General features: G+C 35.3%; 1 protein-coding gene across 19 annotated transcripts in view; it reads right to left on the minus strand.

The window, feature by feature from the left end:
* Positions 1-1,779: 1,779 nt before the first annotated feature.
* The window catches only part of LRRFIP2 (LRR binding FLII interacting protein 2), a 55,887-nt gene continuing 44,551 nt past the window's right edge, over positions 1,780-13,115 (minus strand). For 3 of the 19 annotated variants that reach the window (XM_074541709.1, XM_074541726.1, XM_074541703.1), the window contains exons 15-22: positions 11,989-12,081; positions 8,550-8,651; positions 8,170-8,302; positions 7,075-7,124; positions 5,514-5,634; positions 4,462-4,541; positions 3,449-3,553; positions 1,782-2,700 (exon numbers count right to left, since the gene is read on the minus strand). In XM_074541709.1, coding sequence (XP_074397810.1) covers positions 2,590-2,700; positions 3,449-3,553; positions 4,462-4,541; positions 5,514-5,634; positions 7,075-7,124; positions 8,170-8,302; positions 8,550-8,651; positions 11,989-12,081 — 795 coding nt within the window. In that variant the 3' untranslated portion in view covers positions 1,782-2,589. Of the gene's footprint in view, positions 2,701-3,448; positions 3,554-4,461; positions 4,542-5,513; positions 5,635-7,074; positions 7,125-8,169; positions 8,303-8,549; positions 8,652-11,988; positions 12,082-13,115 lie in introns of all 19 variants that reach the window. The other 16 variants (XM_074541746.1, XM_074541738.1, XM_074541753.1 and 13 more) reach the window with 12 other exon arrangements.

Consider the following 13,115-nt stretch of genomic DNA (forward strand, 5'->3'; position numbering starts at 1 on the left):
ACCCAAGCACATACCTTTTGGTGCTGCTGTCTGTCCCGTAATACCATACTTACCAAATCTTTCATTGAGCCCTAAGAGCCTTCCAGAGACTAAACAAAACCATATAAACTTAAGGGAAGGACAAACCATGCTGGGTGTTTAAAAACACCCTCAATAACGGTATAATGTAATGTTAGTTATCTTTATGCCTACCTTGTACTAACCTCATGCCTTTTTGTGACTAGTAATTTGGTATAACCCTACATCCAAGAGCTACTAAAAATTGTCCCTGTCGCCTTGCAACCACCAATAAAATTACCAGAGTAATGTAAATAAACATTGCCTACCCTTTTTTCAGTAACTTCTTCCATACAGTAATACAGTAACTTCTTCCATAAGCTTTCTGTAATTACACCTAATGCTTGTCTCTTGTCTGGCCAATAAGCAATGGGTGGTCTCCAGCAATACTGGCACTGTCACATTCTATTCATTTGCTCATCACAGATACAGCGGTTCTGCAGTTCTGATTATATGAATTGTGCTTTGGTAAAAATAAATTTTTAAAAGTTTTCCATATTGCTATCCAATTGTCAGTCATAATTACTTACATTTTTTCTCATGCCCATACTGGATCAAGACAAAATAATAATGCCTTTTTTTTTTCTCTCTTCTTATTGCTATTCCTGGTACCTCCCATTAGGAATCTTGTTCTGGATATTTTGTTGAATGTAATTTTCTGGTAGCAAGAACTTAGGAATCTCTTCAATTAATATGCCCCTGCTAACAGAACTGTTAATAACTTTTCTTTAAAAAAATTACTAGAAACCCTGACTTTAAGAAAAAATGTACTGATACTTTACATCTACCCCAGAAAAAGTTCTTATCTGACTCTCACAGTTTCATATTGAAGCTGCTGTTTTTCCTTTGCCATAAAACGTCCAGCTTCAATGGATTGGGTTAGAGGAGGTGAATGAAAAGTGAATGAACCAAATAAGGTTTTAGCAGAGTTTTGTACATACTGAAAACCTCCAAAGTATCTTCAGAATACCTATGATTAAGCATTAATCAAGAGTTATGAGTTTCTACTGAGTAAGTACACAACAAAAAGCAAAGAGTTAACAGCACAATGATCTATGTGATCACCAAAGTGTGTGTCCTATTTATAAACAGGCCTAAGTAGACCTGCTATTTACAAGGTATCTCAACAGGGAAGGAATTTTATTTTCCAAGTCCAAAAGACATCCAGAGACAGAAAGCTTTAGTTTTGTGTTGTCAAGATGGCTGTTGTCTGAAAACCGCTCTGGTGAAGCAAAGGTACTAACTCTCAGGATTGCAAAGGTCCTGAAACCTGCCTTGCTTTGAGAAATACTCCCAGAAGAGTAGCAATTTCAAAGCGGAAAATACCTGCTACAAGTCCAAAAGAGTGATTCTTCTCAGACCAACTCTCCTTGTGCCCTCATGAAAAGTTCAACACAGGGGCAGTGCCACTTCAAACACTTCAAAATTGCCACTGCAGGTGCTACTGATGTCCTACTGGTGATGTGCCAGCTCAAAGAGTCAAAGTTCTTAATAGTATTCACTGTCAACAGGGAGTATGCCACAGACAAAAAACCACACCATTCCAGAAAATACCTTCTTCCTTTTGCAGCTCCTCTGTTCCATGGCAGTACTGTCAAACAGTAGCAGACTAGGTTAAGAAAAAAAAATTCAAACTCACACTTTCAAAGGCAGAAAGATACTTGTTAAGAACATGAAGATCAGATCTTACTATTCTACAGATTTTGCTCTGTCCTGTTAGCATCTCCACATTCAAAAGAAAACGCGAAACATCCAGTTTTGGTCAGTAAAGTGTCCGTTTAATAAACTCCTTAACCATATTTCTCACCCCCTTCTTCCCCTGTAAAATTTCAATTCGCACTTAAGCAGATGACACAATCTGATGGCGTACAACTTCAGTTTTTAAATTTCTGCTCTTAATGCTAAGAGTATCAGGGGCTAGTATTTGACAAAATTACAGAGAAGTCAGATGTGCCCATGCAAAAGAAGCCGATCTTTATATACAGTCCCTATTTTTTCTTATAAATTTAAATATTTTAAAAAATGTATTTTCAAAACGTATAAAGTTCAGGGAATACCCCAAATGTATCTTAAAATAAAATGCTTTCTGGTTTCAAAGGTTATTTCAACAATGAAGACTAAATTGCACCAGATAAAAGGCACTTGTGCTGTGTGATGTCTTAGGCAAGTATATGTTAGTTTCATAACAGTGTCTTGAATTCATGCAGCTGTCTCTGAGCATCAAGCATCATTAAAGCAGCCAAAAGAGATCATGAGTAAACTTGATTCCACAGTTGTAAAAACATACAGCATTGTGCTCTGTCTTTGACTCTAGAATCAAACACTACTGAAAAACTGCTGTCATTCACATGGGAATTCAAACTACATTTCATTCTCTCATAAATTACAAAAAGTATGTCATTGAATTATGAAACTAAACCACCAGTGAACAGCTCAGTGTTCAAATAGTTTGTGCCACTGAAAGTCTGTATTTATAAACAAGCTAGGGACTAGTTATTCAAGGAGCAGTGCATTGTATTTTCAATTTCCATTTCACTGTTGAGATAAAAGCGCAGTCCTATTTGCCTTCATCTTCTCCAGCCTTTTCATTAAATGGCTATTGGTCATCTCCATTTCTTCTATCTTATCCAGTGCTGTTCTTAACTACAAAATGAAAAAAAGTTATTATCACTTTAGTTTATTTGGACCTTGTGCTGTTCTCAAGGTTGGTAAGAGGAATAAAAGTATTATGTTTCATAAGAGTGCCACAGAAGTTAAGATATAACTTCCATTACCGCAGGCAGATGAAACAGAATGAAACTGTTAAAAATAATTGTGAAGCAACTGAAACATGAAGTATATTCATTCTAAAAGATCTAGGTGCCTGCAGCCTCCCATTACATTAAAGAAATTTACCTAGAGCAAGGTAAAGTATTCTCCACCATTATTACTTGCATACAGATATGTATTCCCATCACAGGTAGCAGGCATCATGCTAGTGATGCAGCAGCTCTTAAGCAAGAATGATCAACAGCTCAGTTAAATACAGCTTCTTCCCAGAATCCTGTGAGATCCCAGCTGGAAAATTCCCAGGCTGTCACTTGACATAGGGACCACTCATCTCTCTAGCAATATTTTGTAGGACTACTTTAAAATATTACAAGCTATCACATTTAGAAAAAAACACAACTTAGATGCTTCCTTTCAAGGAAGTACAGCAGTGAATCGTAGTTAGCATTACTGTAACATTCTAGATGTCTTCTGAATGTTATATTGAGACTTGAAGGTCATCTTAAAAAAACAATTAAAAGATGTAATCAAAGATTACAAAAAGTCAGAGCTTGGAGGCAAAAGACAGAGCAGCTTAAGACAGAAAGGAACATATAGCTGGAAAAGAAACCAAGTTAGTTACCTCTCGCTGAAGCTTCCTTTTTTCAGCTTTAAGTTCATCTTCTACTTTTTCTGCATTTTCTGCTGCACTTTTATACCTTGCAACCTGTCCCTCAAGTCGTCCAATCTGCAAACCCAAACAACACAAAAGGAATATAACTCAGATGTTCCACCTGGAGTTCACCTGCCACCAGCTGCTCTTCCAAAGACACAGCTGAGAAGACACAGAAGGTTAAAGAACTAAGCAGAGAGAGAAGAATTGGAATACAAAAAATCAAGAATTGGGAAACACATGGGATTAAAAATGAAAGTGGAAAGTTGAAAAGCAGAAACTGTATGAAAAGATGTAAAATAGAAAGCAGACTGTTATCAGGACATGATGAAAGAGGTCTTGAGCCCAAGCAGAGTTCAGCAGTAAGGAGAGGACTTGAGACAAATCCTGATTGCAACCTGCAGATGCTAAAACCCACTGGCTGGATTGTTCTATGTACAGCTCCCTGCTACCCCTAAATCCACATGATAGGCTACTAGACTGAATCTGTGCAAAAGAGAAAAGATACGCATCTGTGATTTAAATTACCATCTTTCATTTAATTCTTTAAGTAATAAGCTGTAATTCCGTTCCTAAAATAAAAAAGTATGGCAGATTATAAAGAAGAATTGAAGCTACTAGTACAAGAAAACCAATCTATGTAACTTAATGACTAGTAAGAAAGTTGTACTGTGGAAGACACAAAATTTACTCTCTAAAGTGAGAGTTATATCTCTACAAAAACAATCACACTTTGTAAGTCAATAACATGATTTTATAGCTCAGCACCATAAGATTTTATCTTATGGTTAGGCTGTGCATAGGTACTTAATTGCAGTGCCCAGGTATTTAATTGCAGGAAATATGAAAAAATGTGGTGTCATTCTATGCAAACTAAATACCAAACAGTAAATCAAATTATGAAATGTGCTTTCATGGTTTTTGTTGAAAAAAGTATTGCAAAAGTGTGCAGTGTAATAACAAACATGAAAAAAGATACTTACATTTTGTTCCAAAGTAGTTATATCTTGTTCAGCTTTTGAAAGCTTAAATTTGTATTCACTAATTTGTCTGTTGGCATCTCCTAGACAAAAATTGACATGAATATATTAGTCAAAGCAACTCTTTAACTCCCTTTTAAATAAAATTCATTAAAAGACCATTTTATTGGGAAGCCCATAGCCAGGATCATAAAGAGGTAAATGTTCTTTCAGCAATCTACAAGAGTATGGAAAAAGAAATAATTTTCTTGTATTTAGAGAACACAACTACTGTCTCTATAAAGTGGGCATTAAATTTCAGGTGCACCAATGAGATACACACCTTTTAAAACACATTTAGATCAGCAAACTAATTCCTTAGAGAACAGAATCAACATAATAATCAACACACACTGCAAAATGCCAGACCACAGTAAACATTCAGCAGCATTCAGCTTAGACATTTGTACTGATATTTGAATAAGGAGCACAAGGCTTGAGCCTGACAAACTCTAAGGAGCTTTGCAAATTACTTTGGTGTAACATTTGAGTCCTCATATTGCCAGTGCTTTCTTCATGTTCATTATACACAAGCCTACTAAATGACAGTCTGTCAAACAAGTTTCCAGCTGAATAGCTTGCTTGAAATGAAAAGCATCTTATGCTTCTATGAAGCAACACTAAATATTAAGTTAAAGAAATTTTCATGTTTTGCTTCAGGACAGTAGTCTTCTAGATTAGGTTTCTATATCAAAGATTGAACAAAATCATCCCATAGAATATGTATTTTAAAAAATCTTATCTGAAATTCTGTTGTCTAAAAATTGCATCCAAGTAGTGTCACCCACTCTAGGCATGGTTATCAACTGAAAAATAACTTCCCAGGATGTTGTTCTTCAACACTGAAAGAGGCAGATTTTGAAGGTATCCTGCAGTAAGAATTCCATGCAAGGACATATACCAACAAAAACCTATCTGCTCAACAATACAGTCACTCATACCACTAGTGCACAACAAGAGGAGCTGGAAGTCCTCTCTGCAATAAGAATAACTTTGAACAGTAACCATATACCTACTTTGCATTTCAATTAGCTGCAAGTCAGAGCCATTCTCCAAGTCTATTGTATCTGGATTCATGCTATCACTTTTAGAGTATTTCTGTCGTTCCTCTTCTAACTGCATCTTCAGTTTTCTAACCTGAAAAAGGAAGTGTTTCTTTATGAAAAAAAGACTCCCAGAAGTTCAGTAGTTGTGTATGTAAATGTTCAACGGTAAAAAGGCAGAGTAATCCTGAGATGCCACTGGCTGAGAAGGTTCTGTAAACAAGAATAGCAGAGCGATGCAGGGGAGTCAGTCCCTGAGGTCTGTGGCTGTAGAGCCATCCCCATCACTGGGCAAGTGCCCTCTGCATGTCAATGCACAACCCAAGCCCACCAGCTTGGTCAGTACTGCAGGGATTTCTGCACAGTGCAGGAGCACCTTGTAACTAACACAGCTCACTTTTCAGAGGAGGAGATGGCATTAAACTCCGTTTATGGATTTCTTCTACTGTGTATCTTTCCCACTCTAAACACACACAAAGATATTGAACACTATCCTAGTGAGTTTACAGACAATAATCCATGGCTTTTTCAGGGGGTCCTCTCTCATACTCCCCCTGGAAACAATGGTCCTAGGCAAGTCTGTAGTGCACATTAGCTTTTAATAGTTCCGATTCATGCTACAGCAGCTGGCTCTCAGTTTTTCCAGTAGTCAGGGAACATGGATTTCTCAGCTATGTGCCCGGCGTATGGACATTATGAAAGAAGTAGGAGCTATTTTTTGGACATTCTTATAAAAATATTGTTCTACAGATCAGCAGTATGTGAGTTAACTTGCAAAACCCCCATTCATGATACAAATCAAATATATGATCAGTGATTTTTAAATTATACAGTGATAAATATGTGCTTAAATATTTCTATACATTTAATATTATAATTTATTGGCAGTCCAAAAAAGTATCTATACTATAATTAAGGTTCATTCACAGCAAACCCAAATCTTGACAAAAATTTGCAATGTCTTCAACTAAAAGAGCAAAAACTGTAGTATTCTTAACAATTGCTCAATGGCTATATATTTGCTTGAGTCCTTTCTTCTCAAAACAGAGCTGTATTTAAACACCATTATTTTAATATTAATTTTCTCTGAGTTACCAAAATAATCAATGAAATAGTATCACTGAGCAATTTTGAAGAAAATGCCACTTGAGTTTATGAGAATGTAATTGTACTGACTTTAATATTTCGGCATAAGACAATTGTGCAGATAAAATAAATAAAATAAAAGATGAAAGAAAGAGCTTTAAGGATATGCACTAATAGTAATGTCAGGAAGAAGTTAGATTTCAGCTAACCAGATAGTGAAATGAAATTTCTTTACCCACCAAGATCAAAATCCCATGGATAAGGACAACAGCAAGAGGAATTGCTAATTTCTTATAGTCAGTGAGGTAAAATGAGTATTTCATTTTGCTTTAGTGATTACATATCTGATTAAGCACCTTTGTGCTTAACAGTTGTTTATTACTTACATATAAATAGTCTGCAAAATGATACACAAGGGTCTACTTCTGAAATGAGTAACTTATTTTACCTGGGAGAGTAATTCCTCCTTTTCTCCAGCCAGTTTTCGTAGCCTGATATCTAAAACCAAAGAATCTAATTAAAAATCAGAGAAATCTGTAACTAAGAATATGTTTTTCATAACTTTTTTGGTCCATTCCAAATGAAATGCTCATCAAGGCTAATAGCGCTGGGACTGCAAAACTTTGATATCTCACTAATAACACAAAAAACTTCAGTTAATAGCAGAAAAAGGGAAAAATACATCATTCACAATGTTTATTAGTATAACAATTCTAAAAGCAAGACATCAGAGTTTATAAAATAGCAAAAGAGTTTAGCAAATATTTCTACTTAGTCAAAAGATCAGTAATGACTACAAGCCATTACTACAATCAAGCAACACTGTGCTAAGACTAGAGCAGCTCCCTCAGAAATTGTAACTTTGACAGAAATGAAGCATAATAACATTTGTACTGGGAGGCTACAGCAGAAATATGTATCAAGTCTAATTTCTGTCAATATAAAAATATGTAACTATTATATATTATGTACAAGTATAATTCAATTATATAGAGGGTTTTTTTCTACATGTTAACAGAGTTTTACAGAGGATTGACCTTGCATGCAAGAACTTGCTCAACCTAAAGATAAAAGCAAGTTAGAGTAACTTAAACCAGAAACCCCCAATTAGGGTGTCTGTTGTCCCTATCATTTTTGAATGCTTTTAAAACTTCTTTTTCTAATGAATGTGATGGAAGACTGCACTTGATGTTCTTTCGTTGATTACGTATACTTCTAAAGAATTATTTTCATGAAACATAATGGAAAACATACTAATCCAAAAAACAACGCTTTTAAGCAAGATTAAAACAGAAACTGGACCAAGAGAACTAATCCATTTCAAACATCTAAGCACGTATTATTTTTTCTTACTCAGAAGACAGATACGTCTGTCTTTTTACTCAGAACAAACAAAAAATTAAAATCTATCCTGAAAGTTGTGTAAGCATATATTCCAGAAGCATCACAGGTGCTTGCACCTGCAACTGTAAGTCACACTCACTGTGAATGAGAAGAAACAAAGCCCTCAAAAACTCTATAAAGTATGCTACGATACTTTTACCTAGTGGTCCTTCTCCTGCAGACTCCAAGACCTGAGCAGCTTCCTGGGACACAACTGTTATTGTACCAACCACTGATTCATGGTTTAGATCACCATTTGGTGTGCCATCTGGAATTATAACTAATCCATGTTTCTAAAAATGCAAAACAAAAAAAACTTGTCATACAACAGAAGTGCTAAAATATAAATCAACAGATAAGTTTTTAAAGAGCTTTTCAAGTTCAGTGAAACAATTACAATGATACAGACCATTTTTCCTACCCTAAGGTCAGGTTTTCAGAGTGCACAAGAATAGCAACTATTCTTCCTCCTTTTTACTGACCTTGATTTCATGCCCCATTCCTGGATTTGTTACTGTAAAGTAACTACTACCAACATACCTGTCCTCTCTTCATTGTTTCCTTCAGGTCAGCCAACTCCTCTCTGAGCTCATCTCGCTCATTCTTAATGCAGTCAAAGTAATCTTTCTGTCTTTCTAGGGCCTGGGCTCAGGCAGATAGCAAGAAAAAGAATGGCACAGAGAAAAAGCATATGACAGACAGCAGAAAGATTTTCTACAAGTAAATGCAAATAGCTCAATACAAATAAAGAAATTAGAAGTGCTTTAAAATATGTAGTAACATACATCTCTGATAACTGCCTTCTACAAGTTGCATATCTAACTTCATGCTGCATTTGTTATTACTTTTTTTTCCAGACAAGTCTTAGATTTTTTAAGGGTTTTTTTATTCAGTGAATTCTATTTTTTAGTAAATTTTGATAAACTAAATTGAGTACCAAAAGAGTGATTCTTCTTCATACAGGCACTCTGCAGCAAGAAATAAAACTTGCTGAAACTCAAATGACAAAGATCCTAAAACATTACATCTATTGAATTAATTTCTCTGCCTTTTATAAGGTACAGAAGTAGAAATCATACCTCATGGAAGACCTTGAATGTATCCACTCATGAATAGTAGTTTATTTACTAGTTGCTTATGGGTTACAAGACCATTTGCTAAACCCAAAGCAATCAGTTTTAGAGAAAAAAAAAAGCAGCAAACACCAGTAGCACTATTTTAGACAAAAAAGTATGGCAGCTAGAATGTGGGTGTAGGTAGGTGTGCCTAACTAAGCTGGAGAGGTTACTGGCAGTTAGTCGGACACTTCTACTTGACTGGCCAGCATGCAATACTGCACGCATTAAAAAAAATCCTCACCACATAGCAACTGCCAAAGCATACGGACATTTTGGCCAAGAAACTGATCCAACTAAACCCTATGCTATGCATGAATGTGTAGGAATAGACTGATATTATGAAAGAAATGAAGGTGTACACATTTGTACTGTACTTGCCTCATGTAACTTCAGTATGCTGAATTTTAATAATAATCTAGAATCTGCATACTAGAGCAATATTTTAAAGCATTACCAAGTTTCAACAGAAAATTCTGACAAGTGCTGTTGCACTTGATTTATTCATATGTAAATGTAACATTTAAAATAAAAGTAATTCAACATGAGTGAAAACAGTAGCTGACATCTTAATTTAAAAATCTGTAAGATGTCCTTTTATTTCCTAGCACACACTAGATCTCTAACTACATTATAAATAGCATGAAGAACCTTAACCATTACATAATTTTGTGCTCTACTTGAAAGACACATACATCTTTTTAATTTTTTAAGAACAGCGGAAGCGATGGAAAGGGAAGTAAGCTCACCACTTGAGAGAATGGACACAGCAGCCCAGAATCACAGACAGAGATTGTGTGTACTTGAGAGTGTCCTGTGATGATGCTGACCTTCCCCAAACATATTTTCTATCCTTACCCCCGAATAACACAAGTGTTGGAAATCAGAAAATTATGTTGGGGGAGGAAGTGAAACTGATATGACTATGTATTTCTATGTATGTAGATCTAAGTAATCATTATTCAAAACCAGTAAAAATCCTAATGTTTGTACACTCAGGGTTTAATTTAAAATGACATGGATTTTGCAGAAAATCTAACTCTGCAATTCTTCTGTTGGGGCAGGAAACAGAAATCAGGACAACAAAGTTCTGCAGACAGATTTTACCATACTTATATAAGCAAAATCTGATAATGTGCCAGAATCCAGAGATGTTTGTAATCCTTTTTCCTAAATATTCCAAAAATTTAAGTAACTTTTATACCAAATTCAGAGCTGCCATTACTAAATGAAAAGTTGGAGCCACTAAACAGTGGACTGTATATTTCAGGAATATAACCCAACACTGTAACTCAGCGTCCTCAAATTGATCTAATTTAAGATCAAATATAACCACAAATTTCAAGCACTGCAGAAATAGGACAACATAAGAAGGCAGGTGTAAAACAAACTTGTGCTATTTTGTTCTGTTTGCCTCCTTTTCTTTTCCTGAAACAGCTAAAATATCTTATATACATTGTAAATTTAGGTTACAATTTTAGTTTTAAACTACATTGTGAAGCTTTGCAGAGACATCTAAAGCTGCAATAGATTAAAAATTAGCAGTAGAAGGAAGAAAGGCTCAAAGACTGTGAGCTAAGAAAAGTATGTAAATATTTATAGGTATGAGAAAGAAATGAGCAGCATTTTTACATTTTCTTTTCTAAGAGAGTTCAATTCTGAGAATTTAAAAAAAAAACTAACTAGAAAAATAACCAGTTATGGTATTTACAAGAACACAAACTTGCAGAGCAATTTTGGCTAAAGGAAAATACATCTATCTTTCTTGTCATTCTGGCTGGTAGGTATATTTGAATATCAGATATACTGATTCTGGCAATGTATTTGAGAGAGCACAAAAATATTGCACAAATTGAGACGGTACAATATACAAATGCGAAAAGTAAGTATGGAAAGAATAGGGTAAATTAAAGATAAAAAGCTTTCAGAAGAATGTTCAGAGAACTTTTGTATTATGACATTTTTTTGTGATGGAAGAGAAAGACTGAAACATGAAAAAAAAATAAGACAGCCTAGTTTTTGAACTGGCCACCACCAATTAAAAGGCAGCTTTTCAAGGTGACTTGAACTCCAGCAAATAAAACAATTTTCAAAGAAATCTGCATGTATTGAAATATGGTATAAAATTCAGGTAGAGAGAAATGACCCCTGAGCTGTCAAGAGGCAGACAATTCCTTTTTAAAGACCTTCCAACTCCCTATTGCCACCAGGCCATGTACTTGTGTCCCTGAACAGCCTCAAGTTCAAAGACATGTAGTCATCACCGGTGGTCAGGCTGACTCAGTTCTGTGCCTTCTGCCTGCCCAGAAGCAAAGCTGACAAACCCTGCCTGACCTACATTAGCTGCATAGGATCAGCACAGTTCTTTCTGTACCACCCTCCTTCCTACACAGGAACCTCACGAATGCTTCTCAAAAGGTCACTTACAACCACTGTTTCAATTATGATTCTCAATACCTGTACTATTTCATGTGTCATTATCAGGAAACTAGCTTGGTTCAGTGTTGCATCCAAGCTAACCAATTATATATACAAGGATCAGAAGTGCAATACAGGAATGCACAAGTTGGTTGTAGAAGTCAATTCAAGATCACATCTTTTACTACTAGGCATGCCATCAAAAATGTTGCAAAAAATATTGCAAATTTGTATGTGTAACAGTTCATGTTACAGATTTAATTCGTATTCCTGATCATTATTCAAGTAAAGTGTGGCTCATTTCTGAAGAAGAGAAAGACTGCAAAACATTTTATTCATTTAAGTTCGGAGTGGCCTTAATTTCTTTGGAGAATTCCTTGGGATGTAGAGGGCATTCATCTACTTCTAAATTAAAAAATAGCTTTCCTCCCATATTTCATTCATACCCCTATTTTTTTATCTTTCCAATTAATTGTCTCCTGGAGATCAAACACTTCCTTGGTTATGGAGTCTATATTCTCCTGCATACGTTGATTCGCCTGTGGTAAATAGGATGAGGGAAGAATAAAAGAGGAAAGAGAAGTAAGGAAATGAAAAAAAAATCCCAAACATTAAAATAGATAAAGGAAACTAAGCAATAAAAGTCAACCAAAGAGTTTATGAGCATGAAGTTACAGAAACAGCGTGCAGTTTAATGTAATATATTTCTCATTAATTCATGCAAGAGAATGGTATTTAATTCTATTCAATCACTGCTGTTGGGAAAATTTACTGCAGCTAGAGTTACTTGTCTTTAGTGACTGTTCCCACTGCAGTCTGTGGATAGAAACAATTACCCTGCTGTACTTTCCAGATACCTTCAAGTCCTCTTTGGAACTGAGTATTACTGTTAACAATTGGTTTTATTAATTTTTTGCAAAATAAAATAATCTTCTTAAAAGTATAAAGAAAGGAGTTTGAATCAAACATCCAGGAAGCAAAAGACAATTGCTGACTGCTTTCTGATACTATATGAATACATATCAAGTGCAGTCCTACTTTTTTAGCTGACTATCACTGCATTTCGTTGCTTCCCCTGCAAACATAATTAAATGCTTAACTATGAAGATGACATAAGAATTTTAAGGGCTAGAGACAACTTTTTTCCTTCTTAAGGAGTGAATTTGATTTTACATCTGGGAACAGAAGACAGTGTCTTTCATTAGTGTTAACAGATGAGGAAAAGACACAATAGGTGGTAAATAAGAGTCAAACCTTCAAAGGGACTGAATATATTTGTGCCTATTTGACACATGCTACATTTTACCAAAGTAAACACTCCAGAAAAATCTACTGTATATTCTTGGTTCATATACTTAAACCCAAGCAAAACCTCAAACAAGAACATGCAAAGCTGTTCTTTAATTCTCAGTGAAGTCAAAGATAACAGAGCAAGCAACAGAGCCACAACAGAACTTTTTAGGGCTTTTGGATGTCAGCATTTATGCTAACTCAAAATGCTGATACTTAGGACAATCTTAATCCTTTTCTTCTGCTATTAAGTCCTATCAACTCCAGTTCATGAAGCATAATG

This window comes from Zonotrichia albicollis, chromosome 1, assembly GCF_047830755.1.
Source record: "Zonotrichia albicollis isolate bZonAlb1 chromosome 1, bZonAlb1.hap1, whole genome shotgun sequence".
In the NCBI taxonomy this organism is placed as follows: domain Eukaryota; kingdom Metazoa; phylum Chordata; class Aves; order Passeriformes; family Passerellidae; genus Zonotrichia; species Zonotrichia albicollis.